This window comes from Arvicanthis niloticus, chromosome 16 (assembly GCF_011762505.2).
Source record: "Arvicanthis niloticus isolate mArvNil1 chromosome 16, mArvNil1.pat.X, whole genome shotgun sequence".
NCBI lineage: Eukaryota > Metazoa > Chordata > Mammalia > Rodentia > Muridae > Arvicanthis > Arvicanthis niloticus.
The window spans coordinates 70,714,456-70,736,593 of record NC_047673.1 but is presented as its reverse complement, the minus strand read 5'-3'; the positions used below and the strand labels follow the sequence as shown (position 1 = coordinate 70,736,593).

Genomic DNA, 22,138 nt, shown 5'->3' with positions numbered 1-22,138 from the left:
GTCCTTCACCACAGCTACAATCCCATGTATGAGAGACAGATCATGGAGAACCCCACAAGTTTTAGGCTAGCCTAGTCTACACAGTGAGTCCCAAGACATCTTGGCCTACATAGCAAGACTCTTGAGTTGGCAGAGGGTGGGGAGACATGGAAAGAAAAAGAAAAGAAACTAAAAATTGTAGTTTATAAAGAAAATTATAGATGATAAAACAAACAATAGTTTGTTCAAAGGTTTTGGGAATGCAAATTTGTTCTCTATTGAAGATGAGACTCAACCCCCAGAGTAACCAGGCCTGGTGACACACAGAGGCCTAGTGCCTCAGGAAGGTCTGTAACCCAGCTGCTCTGGAGGATCCAGAACATCAAGGCCTGCCTGTGTGCCTTAGGCTGAGACCCTGTTTCAGAAATAGAGAAACGTGTTGGGGAGGCACCTCAATGGGAGAGCACTTACTTCAAACCTCTTTAATTCTTACTCACAGTAGAGCAGGAAAAAAAAAAACTACTGAAAAAGAAATGTGTTCTTTCTTGATAGGCCAGAATCATTTGTCCTTTCCTGGTTTTCTATTGTTCACAGAGCTGTAATGAAGCTGCTGGGACCACTCTTAGATCAGTGGTTCCCAACCTTCCTAATACTAAGATCCTTTGAAACACTTCCTCACGTTGTGATTCCCGACCATAACATTATTTCTCTTGTTAGTTCATAACTATAATTTTGCTACTGCTATGAATTGTCATGTAAATATCTGATGTGCAGGACATCTGATATGTGACCCCTGTGAAAGGGTCACTTAACCCTAACGGGGTCACGACCCTCAGTTGTGATCTTCCTGCCCTAGAAGATCCAAGGACTGTCAGGTGTCCTCTGGATGTCCCCTGGGTCCACTCAGAGGACACTTGGGAGTCATTTTGCCCACTGTGGCATCTCCCACAGCACTCATGGTAGCTCTAGGCCCACAGCAAGGACAGCTACTGATCATAATAGCACTTTATAAAGTCAGGCTTTCCTTCCAGTTACAAGGCAGACATCCGTGCTATGACTGGAAGTGTAAAAAATACAAACTACAACACAGAGGTCAGTCTCCAGCTCTCCTGCCTTCCGGCTGCACTCCCCAGAAGAGCTTGCCAGCATTGTCCCTTACACATGCTGTAAACACAGGTCCCCATGTGCCCAGACACAGTTGATGACCTCTTTCAGGAGCTGTATAGTCAGTCCCCCTTGCTCCCCTAACTAGGGGTCCTAGGGCCATGTTGCCTGTACTCATCCTTCGAGGACTGAAGCCACACAGCATGGACTCTGTGTTCCTGCTCCTTTAGCTCCACATGACTCCTGTGAGGTTTCTGTGCTGTTATCCCAGCCATGATTTTTAATGCTGGCTACCATGGTAGCTGGAGCCTCACTGATGCTAAGCATCCAGTGACTACCCCTGGCCCCTGCTCTTCCAATGACTGCAATTGTATTTTAACTCATGGGTCTATTAATATTTATTTGTAGTTAACTATCGATTTTACACCAAGATAGAGCCCATATGGTCTGAATCCTATGAGATCATAGGGAATCTTGATCTCCACTTGCTGGATGACGATACTCAGGCCAGGGCTCCAGATGTAGGGTACACAGCTGTACCTGTTGCCCCTCTGTGGCACCCACACACCTCTCTCCTGGAGTCACATACTCTCTGGGGCCAGGCTAGAATCTCTCCCTTGTTCCTACCCATCCAGGCTGTGCTCTGAATGACTCTCCCGTGGGCCTGGCTGCCTACATCTTAGAAAAGTTCTCCACCTGGACCAAGTCAGAACACCGTGAACTGGAGGATGGAGGCCTGGAGAGGTGAGGCTCCACCACCTTTCTGTCAGACTTGATCCCCAGGCTCTGCCTCTCTCGCCTGACATTCTATCCCTGTCTCCAGGCACCCGATGGGGGAAGCCAGCAAGCTTCTTCAGTGCTTGGCTTGTGCATCTCTTACTCTATAGCCTTGTAGGGAATGGGGAGGTAGACACAAGAAGGGACAGTGACTTGGTCAGTCCCCTACTTGCTGATGAGAAACAACACGTGTCAGGAAGTCCCCACAGCAGCAGATACCCTTTACTGCAGAAAAGCTGAGCCCTGCCACTTGGGACCTATACAGCCTGTGAGTTCTATGGTGAGCAATGGGAAGGGACAGAGCTCTGAGGGGGCATGAGCGTGAGGGTGAAATGCTTTGCCCACTGACACAGTGTTGTGTCACAGGAGCTTAGCCTGGTGCCAAGCTCCTTTTGTGCACTGTCACACTGAGAGGCAGAGACTGCAAGGCATCCGAGTCAGGGGTGCATTCAGAGCCTGGATCCACACAGGTAGAGCTTGGGGAAGATAGCGTATGGAAGAGTTAGTTCCTTGTGGTCAGGTTGATCCGTGGTACATACCACAGAAATTGTGAATAGCAGCATCTAAGAATGCTGGGAAGTCTTGTTGACTGCAGGGAAGGGACAGAAAAGGACAGAGGGACAGACAAAGAGGACAGAGCCCAATAAGATCCTCAGTCCTACAGATGCAAGAAATATGAGCAGTTTCAGGGTGCAGGACTGAGAAGGGATAGCAGTAGAGGTGGGGTGGGGAGGGCAGCTGGCAGAAAGGGGTAACATTAGACCAGAGAGTGCAGCCAGCCCAGGGAAGAGGGGCTAACATGGCCAAGGAGGCAGATGGGGTAATTCACTGGCAGATCACAATTCCTGACGGGCAGAAAATCCTTGAAATTCTAGCCACAAACACAGTGGGCATTGTGTCTTCTGGACTAAGATGTTCTCAAAAAGGGTGGGAAAAGGTTGGGCTGTGGTCGACTCATGGCCCATCAGAACATACACAATGATGAGACCTTTGGAGGAGTCAGTACTGGGACTGAATGGGCCACCAGGGTTAGGAGGATATTTGGGGCTATAACTTGTCACAGTTACGACTCAGAAGACCATAGGCCTGAAACACTGATTTCAGCGAATGGCACAGAAGGGATGAGAACATGTGCAGTGGGCAGGCTAAAGCCCAGCACAATGACTCTTCTACAGCAAGGTCAGCTACCTGGAAATGCTGGAGCTGTTCTCTGTGGAAGGCCACACCCTTGAGTGGCAGGTATCAGTCTTCAGTCCTTCCCTGGGCTCCCAGCAGGTGAGAGCTAGGCATCTTCTGATGTGCTGACCCTGAAGTGGGCAGCCCTTTGTTCTTGACAGCCAGAGCTTTCACTGAGCCTGGATTTCCCGTGTGCTTTCCCAGGAAGTTCTCCCTGGAAGATCTGCTGACTAACATCATGATCTACTGGACGACAGGAACCATTGTCTCCTCCCAACGCTTTTACAAGGAAAACGTGGGTCAGGGAATCATGGTTCATAGACATGAGAGGTAAGCCTGGCTGAGCAGGGAGGGGACCCCTGGGGCTGGAGGATAGTTACCATCTGTCCTTTAACTCAGAGAAGGCTTGATGGCAAGGTGAGAAAGATTCCAGACAACCTGAGTATCCACTGCTTCAGGTCCTGGCCACCTGTCAGGCACGTTGGGATTCACAGACCTATATAGAGACCTTCAGGTGAGAGCAAAGCAATAGCCCAGCAAGGGAGGCATTAGAGGTTCCTCATGGCCTGCCTGGGTGACGCTCCCTGCAGAGTAGGTCCCTAATGAATGAACAGGAGAGACTGTAACAGGAGAGTAGTGATAGCACTTGACATCATGGCTTCATCTGACCCAGCTGAGTCCTCCTCAGGCCTTGAGAGTCTGCTCTGGAAACAGGAAACACAACCCCTCACCTCAGCCCTCTTCTCCACAGGATGAAGGTCTTTGTGCCCACCGGCTATTCAGCCTTCCCTTCTGAGATACTACATGCCCCAGAAAAGTGGGTGAAGGTCAAGTACCCCAAACTCATCTCCTATTCCTACATGGAACGTGGGGGTCACTTTGCTGCCTTTGAAGAGCCTAAGCTTCTAGCCCAGGACATCCGCAAGTTTGTGTCCCTGGCTGAACTGCAGTAATGACACTAGATACCAACCATGGCTTTAGCAGCAGCCCTGGTTTCTCCTGCGTCACACTTATGGAAGATGACCCCTTTGTGAGGAATAAGTTTGTTCCCTGACCACACTGGGGGACCCAGACTTAACCCCACCAAGTCACCTCTTACCACCCCCATATGCTTCACACCACTGTATAGCTGTGTTAAGCTACTTGGCTTTAATAATGAATGGATTTATTTCTGAGAGTGTGTGGTTCAAATGCCATGTGTTTCTTCAATACCCACATGGGCCTTCCATTCTAAGTGTGTTGCCATGTGCTCCCCATCCCAAGCAGGTCTTGGAGAGTCCTGCTGGGCCCTCTGAGCTTGGCCCTGCTGCCTAGGGCAGAGGGACAGTTAGGTGCCACCAGCAGTCAAGGCCAGGCTACACTAGGCACCTCTTGAGCCAGTCACGGCACACAGGGCACTGAGAGCAGAGGTTGTATGGCTGGCAACTGTCTGTGAGAAAGGCCCAGCCATGTCTCCAAATGAGCCCAGAGTGGTCTGCAAACTGTTTGGTCCCATGGTGCTCAGCTGAGGTGGAAGGAATGATTCCCCCCTTGCTTGGCTCTGTTCCACCTCATCAGAGTCTCTTTCTGTAACCCAGAAGACTTCCCTGTCATAATCCTATGCCTTATGCATTCCCAAAGGGCAACACTGAGGATGCTGTCAGCGAAATATGGCTGCCTCACTCCAACTAGGGACAACACAAGGGGCTGCCTGACCTTCTGCAGTTGGCAGTTTCAGGACTGAGAGCCCTCCAACCCCTAACCTGTGCCCCCCACTCTCCACCTCCACTCTGTCTTCACATCCTTCCAGGAGCCCCATGGCGCTGCCCCTCCCACCTTAGAAAGAAGAGAAACTTGAGGAGCCTGCTAGAATCTCTAGGAAGGCATAGATATGGGGTCTTACAGCTGGGCCCAGTGGGAACTTTATTTATACTCTATATCTCTGTTTACTCTGGTGACCTCAAGCCTCCACTCAGATCCAGCCAGAGTTCCAGGTAACATGATATGAAAACCCAGAACAACATATGTAGAGATATGTGTACAGTGGCTGGGAACCTGCTACAGTTAGCAATGGCAGGTGCCTGTCTGGTCCCCACACTCCCTGCTGGAAATCCCCAAGTGGGGCTGCACTGGGGCTCTGGAACCCACCTGGATTCACTCTCAGAGCTGACTACTACAAGATAGCAACAGAGCCTCAGTTCTGAGGAAACACACCTTCCTGGTACTGCATTCTAGGAGGTTCCCATTTTATAAGGGAAATCAGGCTGGCTGTGGAGACGAGTGTGTGTCAGCTACACTCCTCCCTGACATGGGCTCAGAATGAGGGCCCTCTTGCACCCCTCTACTCTTCAAGGCCCTCAGGTGTCCCTGGGTAATGATGGTCTCTGTGGACCTTCTCATCAGGGTTCTCTTGGGTGTTGGCAGGGCCTCAGATGTCCTTTAGTAATGATGGTATCTGGAGACCTTCTCACCAGGGACTTGTTCAAGGACAGACTATTGTAAGAATAGTTTCTGACCTCAAGGAGCTATCAGCTGGAAAGTCCAAGGCTGCTTTCCTGCCCTGGGTAGCAGCCATTACTGCTCTGAGGTTCTGGGGCTCAGAGACTCAGTCTCTCCCTGTAGTAATATCTGAAGGCTAAAGAAGAGGAGGCCTGGGAAGGAAAGGGGTCCTAGTGTCTCCAAATAAGACTGCTGAATTCAGAAGGGTGAGTGTTTGCTGTCCCCTTGTGGCTGTCAGAGGACCTCACATGGGCCCATGGACAGCAAGTGACAAGGCTTCAGTCAGTACCCACAGAAACTTCTGTTGTGGCTGCACTGAAGACCCAGTTCTACAGGCAGTGATCTGAGAGATGGCCAATGAAGAAGAAACTGTAGCCCAGGGGCTGGGCATCCATCCTTCAAAGCTGCCCCTTTACCTGCAGAGGAGGCCGTTAGATTCCCAACAGATAGATACATGAAACTGCTGAACCCTTACCCGCCATTGCCTGCAGACTGTGACTGGGTCTGGCCCAGTGCGTAGTGCCACACTATCTATATAACGCAGGGATTTCTTTTTCTTCTTCATAAGTTGTGGATCAAAGATTTGATCTTCAAGGGTCTTGCTCAGCATTTGATACCTTTTTCTTTCTTCATAAATCAAAAACATTCACTCTTCACAGAATGGAATTTATTTGAAGTCCCTTCTTGGCAGTCTGAATGCCACAGGACTCCCACTGGGCATCAGTAAGTGGCATAATGGCACCTGGCCCCATACACCAGCTGCTGGTCTGGTTGACAGTCCTGAGACTGGAGAGGAAGGGGCAGGAAGCTAACCTGGTGTGGATACATGGGAACAGGCTCACACAGGGTGTGGCGGGCACAAAACTCTCTACAGTGGCTGATGTGTGAGCACTCAAGAGTTTATTTCTAAAAGGAGATACAAATTTGAAAGAAAACCAAACTAACCCTATTTCTAGAATACATGATCTTATTCTTAAAAGACCCTGAGGGAGGCCTTGGCTGATCTTCCAGGAGGACCTGGTTCCCTCAGCACCACATGGCAGACCCCAACCATCTGTGACTCTAGTTCCTGGGGATCTGATACCCTCTTCTGGCCTCTGAGGGTAACCAGCACACATGTGGGACACAAACATACATGCAGGCAAAACTTTTATACAATAAAAAATAAAGTAAAACACTCTTAACTTGATAAACACTTTCAGAGAAACACAGGATGAAAAAGCAACAGATAAAGCCAGTCTCTTTCCTGTGTGCCAATAACAGACTTGAGAAAGGACTCATACTCTATGCACAATAGCTTTTAAAAAGTAAAATACCACAGCTGGAGAGATGATTCTGCACTTAAGAAGACTGCCTGCTCTTCTATGGGTTCAAATTCCCAACATCCATATGGTGATTCAGTCATCTGTGACTCCAGTTCCAAGAGTCACGGATCTAATGCCCTGTCTGGCCTCTGTGGGTACCGGGCATGCATGTGGTGCACAGACATACAGGCAGGCAAAACACCCATATACATACAAGAATAAAAATGGAAACTTAATTTAAAAACAAAACAGGAATAAATGTATATAAATGTAATTCTTGGGGGATTTTCCTTACATATGAATGTATGTGTGTACGCATGCACACACACATACACACAAACACTTTGGCTCTCAAATAGCTGCAGGACATTTCTACACCTCCTCTAGCCCATTCTATATCTCAAATAAAGATACAAAGACTTGGTATTTTTATTAACAAGCTGCAAGCCTAACCTGGGCAGGTTCTGAGCTATTCTAAAACAACTAGGCTGCTACTGTCCATAAAAATGTCCCGTTGCTTGCCATCTGGTCCTGTCCTGGCTTGGTCTGCTCTAGTCAGAATCAGCCTCTCCAGAACCGAAAGCAGGTGCCCATTGAATTTTTAAGTAGGTATCAATTTTATTATTTAATAACATAAACATATATCTTAATTTTCCAAAGTCTATAAAATGAAACATAAGGTATTATATGACATTATTCTAAAGCATCAAGAAACAGAATCCAGATTCTTAATTCAGAATACTACATCTCTATGGGCTACCATTCTAAGTCCTCAGGCCTTTCTAGATTTTTCTCATCTGGAACAACCTTTTCTGCTGTTGCTGTAGAGCCCAGATGGGGATTAAAGGTGGCCACTCCCACACTTCTTTCCCCTTCTGGTGCCTTCCAGTAATAGTTTTTCTTCCTCCTCTTCCTCCTCTTACTCCCCCTCTTTCTTAGACAGGCTTTCTCTGTGTAGTTTTGGCTGTCTCTGTGATGCATTGACTTACATTCCTCAAAGCTTATATCCAATGGTATGGCTAGGTCATATTTTAGTTTTTTGAGGAAACTTCTTCACACTGACTTCCATGGTGGCTGCATTAGTTCACATTCCAATCTTCAGTGTATAAAGATGCCCTGTCAGTTTTGGCTGTTGTTTCCTGGCTATTAGAGAATATTCAGTTCCATGACTTGTGTCTTCTTCATGGTCTGTGTGCATCGCTCACGGTCACACCCTGAGACCCAGCCTACAGCAGGTCAACGAGGGCTGCTATTCTGGGCTACTCCAGAATACCACTTACTAGCTGCTGTAAAATAAGGAGTAGAGGTTGCTGGACTAACACACTACAGTCAGACCTGCTTTGTACTCTGAGATCGTGAGTCTCAAGGTCCCTTCCTTGAGCAAAGTACTAATATTCTTATCTTACTTAGAACATAAGAGAACAATGCGTTTCATGTTAGATCTGTTACCTTGCCCTCCACTCTAGCTTCATTAGGACTTACTGAAGATAATACTCTCCAAGAAACTGCACCCCACGGCAGCCTCAAGCTGAGGGAAGTATTAGAACATACTATGTTGACCCATGCATGCACACTCACGATGAAGCTACTTACGATGAGACCTAGTGAGACATTAATAACAACTGATTCACTTGAGTGTGAACACTAAATTCTGTACAGTGTTGCTAGCAACGCTGGACCTGAGCTTTGGGACGGTTATTAAATGAAGTCAGGCTTGGACACAGCTCTGTGGTACTGTGATAATTGCCTCACAGCCGAGCACTACTGGGTGAGTAACAGGCACCTAGCATGTACAATTTGACGCAGACTAAGGGTTAGCTTATGACTGGGGACAGGGGAGGTGAAGCAGGACAATGAGGACCTTATCATGTCATTCAGAATGGCCCACAGTTTTAAATGAATTATTTCTGAAGTTTCAGGTGCAGCTTTCCCTCACATAGCCAAAACTCCACACAAAAGGAGACAACTGGGCAAAGCTGTCATGGGCCATCCTAACACCTGAATGCCCTTTCTTTAGATGGGGCTTCAGCAATGATCTCTTGGCATCTGATCTCTGATCATTGCAGTTCAGTTTGCTGTCTGAAGGCCAGAGTAGTAACTGCCTTGTGCACACAGCAGATTAGCTGAGTCACTGGGACTATGCAGTGTACAAAGGGAGAGGGGTGGGGACTCGTGCTCAGTCTGTCCTGCCTCTCCCAAGGGCTCTGGATGCTATTGTGTACAGAGCTCCATGGGCCTGCTGCTTCAAGAGGACTCAGGGTGCCAGCACTGAGCCCTGGTGGACAGCAGAGCATGCTGGGATAATTCTGCCCAGAAAAGGGAAAAGGCATAGCTTGTGTCCCCAAGGAGACAACAGCAGTATGTTGGTCTCTCCCAGCTACAGGCAGGTAGGGGGCTGATTTTCAATTCCCTGGGCAGGTTGGCCATCTCTTCTGCTGCCCCTACTTGCTGCTCTCCTGATGACATCATGCAAAACTGTTCTCAATTGCTTCAGGACCTGAGAGCTGTGTCTGAAGTGGCAGTGGTTGTCTGTGCTGGCTGTGGTGCAGGGATCTGGGGACTGTGAGAGGAGCCGAAAGGGACATAGTCTCACCTTCCTGAAACAGAGTCTGTGATGTTTTCAGTCTCGGGCTGAGTGGTCTGCATGCATCTGCCCTGAAGCCAGGGCACTTGCTTCCCATGTTCCCACAGTCCTTACATATCCACAGTCCCTGTCTGATGACAGTGGCCTTCAGAGGACATTGTATACCTTCTCAGAGAGGAAGGTGTCTTAGAGAAGGAGTTGGTATCTCTGAAGAAAGAAAGATGAAAGAAAGAAAGAAAGAAAGAAAGAAAGAAAGAAAGAAAGAAAGAAAGAAGGAAAGATGAGAAAGAAAGAAAGAGGGCTGGAGAGATGGCTCAGCAGCTAAGAGCACTGACTGCTCTTCCAGAGCTCCTGAGTTCAATTCCCAGCAACCACATGGTGGCTCATAACCATCTATAATGGGATCCGATGCCCTCTTCTGATGTGTCTGAAGATAGCAATAGTGTAATCATATATAATAAATAAATCTTTAAAAAAAAAGAGAAAGAAAGAAAGAAAGAAAGAAAGAAGGAAAGAAAGAAGGAAGAAAGAAGGGAAGAAAGAAAGGCGGGCAAGCAAACAAGCAGGATGTTTGTGGACCCACAAGCAGTATAAATAATGACATGAGATCTCTCTTATAGTTTAAAGCTTAGGCCTTTTGCTGAGGCAGTTTCCCAGCTAGCTCATTTAACTTAAACTGTCTATCTAGCCTATAACCCACCATGTGGCCTGCTCTCTCTGCTCAGCTCTGAACCATTCTGTTTCCTCCATGTCCACTCTCTGAATCTCTATCTGCCTTCCTTCCCTGTGTCCCCTGTCTGTCCAAAAGTTCTGCCCTATCACTTCCTGCCTAGTTATTGGCCCTGAGATCTTTATTACAATCAATCAATATCAAGACAACCTCTGATACATTGCTAGATTGCCTTTAGGCAGGTGAGAGAGGATAAATATCTATGAAATAGAAAACCCAGACAGAATTAACAATTGAAAGTACAGAAACACACCTTCACACAATGTCAAGAAAATTTACCCCAACGTGTAAATAACTAAATAAATAAGATAAAAATAGCAGAGTGAAGTGAAAAATTCGGGTTTTTTAGAAACGCAGCTGTCATATAATGTTTTCTGGGGCAGACAGGTGAAAGGACGTTTGGCTGAAGCAAACATGTGAAACAGTCATGTTTTGCTGAAGCAGACACAGGTGAGAGGAGGTTCGGTTGAAGCAGACAGATGAGAGGAAGCATGATGTTTAGAAATAATATAAATGACCCCTGAGTGACTTTGTAGAGAGTAATTTGCCAAAGAACTTCTCATGACATTCCAGCAGCTTCTTCCCCAGACGTAGACTGATGGGGGGAGCCTTACAGTTTCTTCTGGATCACACTGCTGTTGCTGAGTGGTGATTGCTGAGTGGTTGGACTACCATTACGGATTCCTGTAATTCCTGTGGGTTTTTTGCTAGAGGACTGGGCTGCTGGCAACAAAGGTTGGAATAGCCCCAGAGAACTCATTCTAAACAGGTCCACACACCCATGTGCTCTACTAACCTTTCCTTGCACTGCCTCTGCTGAGTGGTGGGCTGGAAGAGAGGGTTAAGCATTTAAGAACCCTTATTAAAGTAAGTTTTTAAAAAGCAAACCCTAAAGCAGTTCTGGGAACATACACATCATAACCAATGAACATAGTTAACAAGGTTGGAACAAAGAGATGTTTCTAAAGGCAAAATAAAGAAAAACCGAGAATAACGGTGGTATCATTCTGGCCTATTGTAAATGTATCTTTCATTTGCCTGATGTAATTATCATCTCTAAAGCCAGGGTTTACTGCCCCTGTCTGCTAACCTAAGCCTTTAGTCCTGAAGCTTCTTAGCCTCCATACAAACTAATCTAGACCTAGAATATTTTCAGCCTCTGAGATGTGCTGCTGAATAAGCTCACTCTTTCTAGTTCTTTCTGAACTCTGGCTGGCTGATCAACTCTGGCTCAAAACTCCTCTCCAGCCTAACTGATTCAGACTGACTTCTTTCAGCTTCTGAATGAACTGCCATGCTTGGCCTCATACTACCTTTGGCAATATATTCTAATCTTCTGGCTTCTTCTCATTCTCTGGTTCATTCTGTCTTCCTGTGTCTAGCCTGTCTCTATGCAACTGCCCCTGTAAAACTGCTCTCTCTCTTCTCTGTGATGCTCTCCCTAACCCACCTCTCTTTCTTCTCTGTTCTTATGAGAGTTGGGCACATCCTATTCTGTCAATTTTTCCTCTGATTTGTCACTTTGTCTGCCACTCAATTACACATCACTTCCAAACACGGTGCTTCCTTCTATGATGCAGTAAATATTATTTGGAGTAGAAACTTCACCTCAGATTATTTAGTTCTCAAATAAAAGACACAGAACTTTTATATTTATAATAAGCTTTAAAGCACTAGAGCTGGACAGATATCAATCCTCTATGATGTTTTGCCTAATTCTCTGTCAAAAATTCAAAGATATTGTTTGTCATGTTCTGCCTGGACTATTTCATCTGGTCATGTCCTTATGCTCAAGACCTACCTGCCGAATGGTGCCTTCTTTTTTTTCCTCCTCCTCCTCCCCCTCCTCCTCTTCCTCCTCCTTTTCCTCCTCCTCCTTCTCTTCTTCTTCTTCTCCTTCTCCTTCTCCTTCTCCTTCTCCTTCTCCTTCTCCTTCTCCTTCTCCTTCTCCTTCTCCTTCTTCTTCTTCTTCCTTTTTTTTTTCTTCTTTTTTTTTCTTTTTGGTTTTTCGAGACAGGGTTTCTCTGTGTAGTCCTGGCTGTCCTGGAACTCACTCTGTAGACCAGGCTAGCCTCGAACTCAGAAATCCACCTGCCTCTGCCTCCCAAGTGCTGGGATTAAAGGCGTGCGCCATCACCGGCAGGCCCTTCTTTTTTGTTATTCTACAACTGCAACTTCTACTTCTTCTTCCTTCTCCTCCTCTTCCCCCTTTTTCTTCTCTTCCTCTTCCTCCTCCTTTTTCCCTGGTTTCTTCTCAGATCCCAATCCTGGGAACCAAAGCCTGATCCATCTTTCTTCTTCCCAGCTACAGGCTACAGGCATCTTTATTAAACCAAGAGTTTTAAATTAAGGAACAATGTTTGCACAACAAAAGCTGGCATACAAAAAAATTTGTCTTGAAGTGACTAGACCTTAGGATGTAGAATTTAGCATTACAATACCTAGCAACACACCAAACCTCAACACTTCCACAAACTAACTTTCCCTTCATTGTTTGGGATTAAAGGTGTGTGCTAAGGCTGAGCCACATCACAACTAAAAACCGGTTTCCCAGTAAACAACACTATCTCAGGGTTCACAGTGTGATCAAATATCCTGCAGCAGTTTAATGTGGTTAGGACTGTAGATTGTAGTCCCAGCCACAGAAAGTATAAAAACAAACAGACACATGGAGGCGTGTGTTGGTTTATTTTAATGATCCTTGCCAATGGTGATCAGTAGACAGTGGCCTCAGACTGAGATCCAGCACATACTTATTGTGCTGACTCCTTGTAGAAACATCTTTGAGGCCATGGCGGCTTTGTGAAGGTCTAGGTTGGAGCAGTCTTTGTGACAGCTACTATCAAGCAAAGACATAAAAAGATCTTCCACATGCATTGTGGGATTTTTGTGTTTTCTGGTGCACCTGAGAAAGGAAGCATGGCTTTTCATCTGCCATTGTTGAAAAATATCTCAAGGGACAAATATGAATAAAGCCAGGGATCCATAGGGCAGGCACTAAAGATAGGAGTCCATAGGGAAGGCACTAAAGACAGAGGACCAAGGGGCAGGCACTAAAGTAAGAGGTCCATGGGGCAGGAACTAAACACAAAGGTCCATGGGGCAGGCACTAAAGACAGAGGTCCATGGGGCAGGCATTAAAGACAGAAATACAGAGGTCCCTGGGGCAGGCACTAAAGACAGAGGTCCATGGGGTAGGCACTAAAGACAGAGGACCATGGGGCAGCCACGAAACACAGAGGTCCATGGGGCAGGCACTAAACACAGAGGTCCATGGGGCAGGCACTAAAGACAGAGGTCCCTGAAGCAGGCAATAAAGACAGAGGTCCCTGGGGCAGGCAATAAAGACAGAGGTTCATGGGTCAGGCACTAAAGACAGAGGTCCATGGGGCAGGCACTAAAGATAGAGGTTCATGGGGCAGGCACTAAAAACAGAGGTCCATGGGACAGGCATTAAAGACAGAGGTCCATAGGGCAGGCACTAAAGACAGGGGTCTATGGGGCAGGCACTAAAGACAGAGGTCCATGGGGCAGGCATTAAAGACAGAGGTCCATGGGGCAGGCACTAAAGACAGAGGTCAATGGGGCAGTCATTAAAGACAGAGGTCCATGGGACAGGCACTAAAGACAGGGGTCCATGGGTCAGGAACTAAAGACAGAGATCCATGGGGTAGGCACTAAAGACAGAGGTTCATGGGGCAGGCACTAAAGACAGAGGTCCATGGGGAAGGCACTAAAGACAGAGGTCCATGGGGCAGGCACTAAAGACAGGGGTCCATGGGGCAGGCACTAAAGACAGAGGTCCAAGGGGCAGGCACTAAAGGCAGAGGTCCATGGGGCAGGCACTAAAAACAGACGTCCATGGGGCAGGCAGTAAAGACAGACTTCCATGGGGCAGGCACTAAAGACAGAGGTCCATGGGGCAGGCATTAAAGACAGAGGTCCATGGGGCAGGCACTAAAGACAGAGGTTCATGGGGCAGGCATTAAACAAAGAGGTGCATGGGGCAGGCACTAAAGACAGGGGTCCATGAGGCAAGCACTAAAGTCAGAGGTCCATGGGGCAGGCACTAAAAACAGAGGTCCATGGGGCAGGCATTAAAGACAGAGGTCCATGGGGCAGGCACTAAAGACAGGGGTCTATGGGGCAGGCACTAAAGACAGAGGTCCATGGGGCAGGCATTAAAGACAGAGGTCCATAGGGCAGGCACTACAGACAGGGGTCTATGGGGCAGGCACTAAAGACAGAGGTCCATGGGGCAGGCATTAAAGACAGAGGTCCATGGGGCAGGCACTAAAGACAGAGGTCCATGGGGCAGTCATTAACGACAGAGGTCCATGGGACAGGCATTAAAGACAGGGGTCCATGGGTAAGGAACTAAAGACAGAGGTCCATGGGGCAGGCACTAAAGACAGGGGTTCATGGGGCAGGCACTAAAGACAGAGGTCCATAGAGAAGGCACTAAAGACAGAGGTCCATGGGGCAAGCACTAAAGACAGGGGTCCATGGGGCAGGCACTAAAGACAGAGGTCCAAGGGGCAGACACTAAAGGCAGAGGTCCATGGGGCAGGCACTAAAGACAGAGGTCCATGGGGCAGGCACTAAAGACAGAGGTCCATGGGGCAGGCACTAAAGACAGAGGTCCATGGGGAAGGCACTAAAGACAGGGAATCATGAGGCAGGCATTAAAGACAGAGGTTCATGGGGCAGGCATTAAAGACAGAGGTCCATGGAGCAGGCATTAAAGACAGAGGTCCATGGGGCAGGCATTAAAGACAGAGGTTCATGGGGTAGGCATTAAAGACAGGGATCCATGGGGCAGGCACTAAAGGCAGGGGTCCATGGGGCAGGCACTAAAGACAGAAGTCCATGGGGCAGGCATTAAAGACAGAAAGACAGAGGTCCCTGGGGCAGGCACTAAAGACAGAGGTCCATGGGGCAGGCACTAAAGACAGAGGTCCATAGGGAAGGCACTAAAAAAGACAGAGGTCCCTGGGGCAGGCACTAAAGACAGGGGTCCATGGGGCAGGCACTAAAGACAGAGGTCCCTGAAGCAGGCACTAAAGAAAGAGGTCCCTGGGGCAGGCAATAAAGACAGAGGTTCATGGGTCAGGCACTAATGACAGAGGTCCATGGGGCAGGCACTAAAGATAGAGGTTCATGGGGCAGGCACTAAAAACAGAGGTCCATGGGGCAGGCACTAAAGACAGGGGTCTATGGGGCAGGCACTAAAGACAGAGGTCCATGGGGCAGGCATTAAAGACAGGGGTCCATGGGTAAGGAACTAAAGACAGAGGTCCATGGGGCAGGCACTAAAGACAGAGGTTCATGGGGCAGTCACTAAAGACAGAGGTCCATAGGGAAGGCACTAAAGACAGAGGTCCATAGGGAAGGCACTAAAGACAGAGGTCCATGGGGCAAGCACTAAAGACAGGGGTCCATGGGGCAGGCACTAAAGACAGAGGTCCAAGGGGCAGACACTAAAGGCAGAGGGCCATGGGGCAGGCACTAAAGACAGACGTCCATGGTGCAGGCACTAAAGACAGAGGTCCATGGGGCAGGCACTAAAGACAGAGGTCCATGGGGCAGGCACTAAAGACAGAGGTCCATGGGGAAGGCACTAAAGACAGGGAATCATGAGGCAGGCATTAAAGACAGAGGTTCATGGGGCAGGCATTAAAGACAGAGGTCCATGGAGCAGGCATTAAAGACAGAGGTCCATGGGGCAGGCATTAAAGACAGAGGTTCATGGGGTAGGCATTAAAGACAGGGATCCATGGGGCAGGCACTAAAGGCAGGGGTCCATGGGGCAGGCACTAAAGACAGAGGTCCATGGGGCAGGCATTAAAGACAGAAAGACAGAGGTCCCTGGGGCAGGCACTAAAGACAGAGGTCCATGGGGCAGGCACGAAACACAGAGGTCCATGGGGCAGGCACTAAACACCGAGGTCCCTGAAGCAGGCACTAAAGATAGAGGTCCTTGGGGCAGGCAATAAAGACAGAGGTTCATGGGTCAGGCACTAAAGACAGAGGTCCATGGGGCAGGCACTAAAGACAGAGGTCCATGGGGCAGGCACGAAACACAGAGGTCCATGGGGCAGGCACTAAACACAGAGGTCCCTGAAGCAGGCACTAAAGATAGAGGTCCTTGGGGCAGGCAATAAAGACAGAGGTTCATGGGTCAGGCACTAAAGACAGAGGTCCATGGGGCAGGCACTAAAGACAGAGGTTCATGGGGCAGGCACTAAAGACAGAGGTCCATGGGGCAGACATTAAAGACAGAGGTCCAAGGGGCAGGCACTAAAGACAGGGGTCTATGGGTCAGGCACTAAAGACAGAGGTCCATGGGATAGGTACTAAAGACAGAGGTTCATGGGGCAGGCACTAAAGACAGAGGTCCATGGGGCAGGCACTAAAGACAGGGGTCCATGGGGCAGGCACTGAAGACAGAGATCCAAGGGGCAGGCACTAAAGGCAGAGGTCCAAGGGTCAGGCACTAAAGGCAATGGTCCATGGGGCAGGCACTAAAGACAGACGTCCATGGGGCAGGCACTAAAGGCAGAGGTCCATGGGGCAGGCACTAAAGACAGGGGTCCATGGGGCAGGCACTAAAGACAGAGGTCCAAGGGTCAGGCACTAAAGGCAATGGTCCATGGGGCAGGCACTAAAGACAGACGTCCATGGGGCAGGCACTAAAGGCAGAGGTCCATGGGGCAGGCACTAAAGACAGACGTCCATGGGGCAGGCAGTAAAGACAGAGGTTCATGGGGCAGGCACTAAAGACAGAGGTCCATGGGGCAGGCACTAAAGACAGGGGTCCATGGGGCAGGCACTAAAGACAGAAGTCCAAGGGGCAGGCACTAAAGGCAATGGTCCATGGGACAGGCACTAAAGACAGACGTCCATGGGGCAGGCACTAAAGACAGAGGTCCATGGGGCAGGCATTAAAGACAGAGGTCCATGGGGCAGGCATTAAACACAGAGGTCCACGGGGCAGGCACTAAAGACAGAGGTCAATGGGGCAGGCACTAAAGACAGAGGTCCATGGGGCAGGCACTAAAGATAGAGGTCCCTTGGGAAGGCACTAAAGACAGAGGTCCCTGGAACAGGCACTAAAGACAGAGGTCCCTGGGGCAGGCACTAAAGACAGGGGTCCCTGGGGTAGGCACTAAAGACAGAGGTCCCTGGGGCAGGCACTAAAGACAGAGGTCCCTGGGGCAGGCACTAAACACAGAGATTCATGGGGCAGGCACTAAAGACAGAGGTCCATGAGGCAGGCATTAAAGACAGAGGTCCATGAGGCAGGCACTAAATACAGAGGTCCATGGGGCAGGCACTAAAGACAGGGGTCCATAGGGCAGGCACTAAAGACAGAGGTCCATAGGGCAGGCACTAAAGACAGAGGTCCATGGGGCAGGCATTAAAAACAGAGGTTCATAGGGCAGGCACTAAAGACAGAGGTTCATGGGGCAGGCAGTAAAGACAGAGGTCCATGGGGCAGGCACTAAAGACAAGGGTCTATGAGGCAAGAACTAAAGGCAGAGGTCCATGGGGCAAGCACTAAAAACAGGGATCCCTGGGGCAGGCATTAAAGACAGAGGTTCATGGGGCAGGCACTTAAGACAGAGGTTCATGGGGCAGGCACTTAAGACAGAGGGTTCATGGGGCAGGCATTACAGACAGAGGTCCATGGGGCAGGCACTAAAGACAAGTGTCCATGGGGCAGGCACTAAAGACAGGGGTCCCTAGGGCAGGCATTAAAAAAAGAGGTTCATGGGGCAGGCACTAAAGACACAGGTTCATGGGTCAGGCACTAAAGACAGAGGTCCATGGGGCAGGCACTAAAGATAGAGGTTCATGGGGCAGGCACTAAAAACAGAGGTCCATGGGACAGGCATTAAAGACAGAGGTCCATAGGGCAGGCACTAAAGACAGGGGTCTATGGGGCAGGCACTAAAGACAGAGGTCCATGGGGCAGGCATTAAAGACAGAGGTCCATGGGGCAGGCACTAAACACAGAGGTCAATGGGGCAGTCATTAAAGACAGAGGTCCATGGGACAGGCACTAAAGACAGGGGTCCATGGGTCAGGAACTAAAGACAGAGATCCATGGGGTAGGCACTAAAGACAGAGGTTCATGGGGCAGGCACTAAAGACAGAGGTCCATGGGGAAGGCACTAAAGACAGAGGTCCATGGGGCAGGCACTAAAGACAGGGGTCCATGGGGCAGGCACTAAAGACAGAGGTCCAAGGGGCAGGCACTAAAGGCAGAGGTCAATGGGGCAGTCATTAAAGACAGAGGTCCATGGGACAGGCACTAAAGACAGGGGTCCATGGGTCAGGAACTAAAGACAGAGATCCATGGGGTAGGCACTAAAGACAGAGGTTCATGGGGCAGGCACTAAAGACAGAGGTCCATGGGGAAGGCACTAAAGACAGAGGTCCATGGGGCAGGCACTAAAGACAGGGGTCCATGGGGCAGGCACTAAAGACAGAGGTCCAAGGGGCAGGCACTAAAGGCAGAGGTCCATGGGGCAGGCACTAAAAACAGACGTCCATGGGGCAGGCAGTAAAGACAGACTTCCATGGGGCAGGCACTAAAGACAGAGGTCCATGGGGCAGGCATTAAAGACAGAGGTCCATGGGGCAGGCACTAAAGACAGAGGTTCATGGGGCAGGCATTAAACAAAGAGGTGCATGGGGCAGGCACTAAAGACAGGGGTCCATGAGGCAAGCACTAAAGGCAGAGGTCCATGGGGCAGGCACTAAAAACAGAGGTCCATGGGGCAGGCATTAAAGACAGAGGTCCATAGGGCAGGCACTAAAGACAGGGGTCTATGGGGCAGGCACTAAAGACAGAGGTCCATGGGGCAGGCATTAAAGACAGAGGTCCATAGGGCAGGCACTACAGACAGGGGTCTATGGGGCAGGCACTAAAGACAGAGGTCCATGGGGCAGGCATTAAAGACAGAGGTCCATGGGGCAGGCACTAAAGACAGAGGTCCATGGGGCAGTCGTTAACGACAGAGGTCCATGGGACAGGCATTAAAGACAGGGGTCCATGGGTAAGGAACTAAAGACAGAGGTCCATGGGGCAGGCACTAAAGACAGGGGTTCATGGGGCAGGCACTAAAGACAGAGGTCCATAGAGAAGGCACTAAAGACAGAGGTCCATGGGGCAAGCACTAAAGACAGGGGTCCATGGGGCAGGCACTAAAGACAGAGGTCCAAGGGGCAGACACTAAAGGCAGAGGTCCATGGGGCAGGCACTAAAGACAGAGGTCCATGGGGCAGGCACTAAAGACAGAGGTCCATGGGGCAGGCACTAAAGACAGAGGTCCATGGGGAAGGCACTAAAGACAGGGAATCATGAGGCAGGCATTAAAGACAGAGGTTCATGGGGCAGGCATTAAAGACAGAGGTCCATGGAGCAGGCATTAAAGACAGAGGTCCATGGGGCAGGCATTAAAGACAGAGGTTCATGGGGTAGGCATTAAAGACAGGGATCCATGGGGCAGGCACTAAAGGCAGGGGTCCATGGGGCAGGCACTAAAGACAGAAGTCCATGGGGCAGGCATTAAAGACAGAAAGACAGAGGTCCCTGGGGCAGGCACTAAAGACAGAGGTCCATGGGGCAGGCACTAAAGACAGAGGTCCATAGGGAAGGCACTAAAAAACACAGAGGTCCCTGGGGCAGGCACTAAAGACAGGGGTCCATGGGGCAGGCACTAAAGACAGAGGTCCCTGAAGCAGGCACTAAAGAAAGAGGTCCCTGGGGCAGGCAATAAAGACAGAGGTTCATGGGTCAGGCACTAAAGACAGAGGTCCATGGGGCAGGCACTAAAGACAGAGGTTCATGGGGCAGGCATTAAAAACAGAGGTCCATGGGGCAGGCACTAAAGACAGGGGTCTATGGGGCAGGCACTAAAGACAGAGGTCCATGGGGCAGGCATTAAAGACAGGGGTCCATGGGTAAGGAACTAAAGACAGAGGTCCATGGGGCAGGCACTAAAGACAGAGGTTCATGGGGCAGGCACTAAAGACAGAGGTCCATAGGGAAGGCACTAAAGACAGAGGTCCATAGGGAAGGCACTAAAGACAGAGGTCCATGGGGCAAGCACTAAAGTCAGGGGTCCATGGGGCAGGCACTAAAGACAGAGGTCCAAGGGGCAGACACTAAAGGCAGAGGGCCATGGGGCAGGCACTAAAGACAGACGTCCATGGTGCAGGCACTAAAGACAGAGGTCCATGGGGCAGGCACTAAAGACAGAGGTCCATGGGGCAGGCACTAAAGACAGAGGTCCATGGGGAAGGCACTAAAGACAGGGAATCATGAGGCAGGCATTAAAGACAGAGGTTCATGGGGCAGGCATTAAAGACAGAGGTCCATGGAGCAGGCATTAAAGACAGAGGTCCATGGGGCAGGCATTAAAGACAGAGGTTCATGGGGTAGGCATTAAAGACAGGGATCCATGGGGCAGGCACTAAAGACAGAGGTCCATGGGACAGGCACTAAAGGCAGAGGTCCATGGGCAGGCACGAAAGACAGAGGTCCATGGGGCAGGCACTAAACACAGAGGTCCATGGGGCAGGCAGTAAAGACAGAGGTTTATGGGGCAGGCACTAAAGGCAGAGCTTCATGGGACAGGCAATAAAGACAGAGGTCCATGGGGCAGGCACAAAAGACAGGGGTCCATGAGGCAGGCACTAAAGGCAGAGTTCCATGGGGCAGGTACTTAAGACATGGGTCCCTGGGGCAGGCATTAAAGACAGAGGTTAATGGGGCAGGCACTAAAGACAGAGGTTCATGAGGCAGGCATTAAAGACAGAGGTCCTTGGGGCAGGCACTAATGGCAGGGGTCCCTGGGGCAGGCACTAAAGACAGAGGTCCGTGGGGCAGGCACTAAAGACAGGGGTCCGTGGGGCAGGCATTAAAGACAGAGGTTCATGGGGCAGGCATTAAAGACAGGGGTCCATGGGTAAGGAACTAAAGACAGAGGTCCATGGGGCAGGCACTAAAGACAGAGGTTCATGGGGCAGGCACTAAAGACAGAGGTCCATAGGGAAGGCACTAAAGACAGAGGTCCATAGGGAAGGCACTAAAGACAGAGGTCCATGGGGCAAGCACTAAAGACAGGGGTCCATGGGGCAGGCACTAAAGACAGAGGTCCAAGGGGCAGACACTAAAGGCAGAGGGCCATGGGGCAGGCACTAAAGACAGACGTCCATGGTGCAGGCACTAAAGACAGAGGTCCATGGGGCAGGCACTAAAGACAGAGGTCCATGGGGCAGGCACTAAAGACAGAGGTCCATGTTGAAGGCACTAAAGACAGGGAATCATGAGGCAGGCATTAAAGACAGAGGTTCATGGGGCAGGCATTAAAGACAGAGGTCCATGGAGCAGGCATTAAAGACAGAGGTCCATGGGGCAGGCATTAAAGACAGAGGTTCATGGGGTAGGCATTAAAGACAGGGATCCATGGGGCAGGCACTAAAGACAGAGGTCCATGGGGCAGGCACTAAAGACAGAGGTCCATGGGGCAGGCACTAAAGACAGAGGTCCATGGGGCAGGCATTAAAGACAGAGGTCCAAGGGGCAGGCACTAAAGACAGGGGTCTATGGGTCAGGCACTAAAGACAGAGGTCCATGGGATAGGTACTAAAGACAGAGGTTCATGGGGCAGGCACTAAAGACAGAGGTCCATGGGGCAGGCACTAAAGACAGGGGTCCATGGGGCAGGCACTAAACACAGAGGTCCAAGGGGCAGGCACTAAAGGCAGAGGTCCATGGGGCAGCCACTAAAGACAGATGTCCATGGGGCAGGCAGTAAAGACAGAGGTTCATGGGGCTGGCACTAAACACAGAGGTCCATGGGGCAGGCACTAAAGACAGGGGTCCATGGGGCAGGCACTAAAGACAGAGGTCCAAGGGTCAGGCACTAAAGGCAATGGTCCATGGGGCAGGCACTAAAGACAGACGTCCATGGGGCAGGCACTAAAGGCAGA

General features: G+C 49.8%; 1 protein-coding gene across 2 annotated transcripts in view; it reads left to right on the top strand.

The window, feature by feature from the left end:
• The window catches only part of Ephx1 (epoxide hydrolase 1), a 33,595-nt gene extending 29,382 nt beyond the window's left edge, over positions 1–4,213 (top strand). For both annotated transcript variants that reach the window (XM_034521042.2, XM_034521043.2), the window contains exons 7-9: positions 1,719–1,827; positions 3,241–3,366; positions 3,788–4,213. In XM_034521042.2, the coding sequence (XP_034376933.1) occupies positions 1,719–1,827; positions 3,241–3,366; positions 3,788–3,989 (437 nt within the window). In that variant the 3' untranslated portion in view covers positions 3,990–4,213. The remainder of the gene's footprint in view (positions 1–1,718; positions 1,828–3,240; positions 3,367–3,787) is intronic.
• The last annotated feature ends 17,925 nt before the right edge of the window (positions 4,214–22,138 follow it).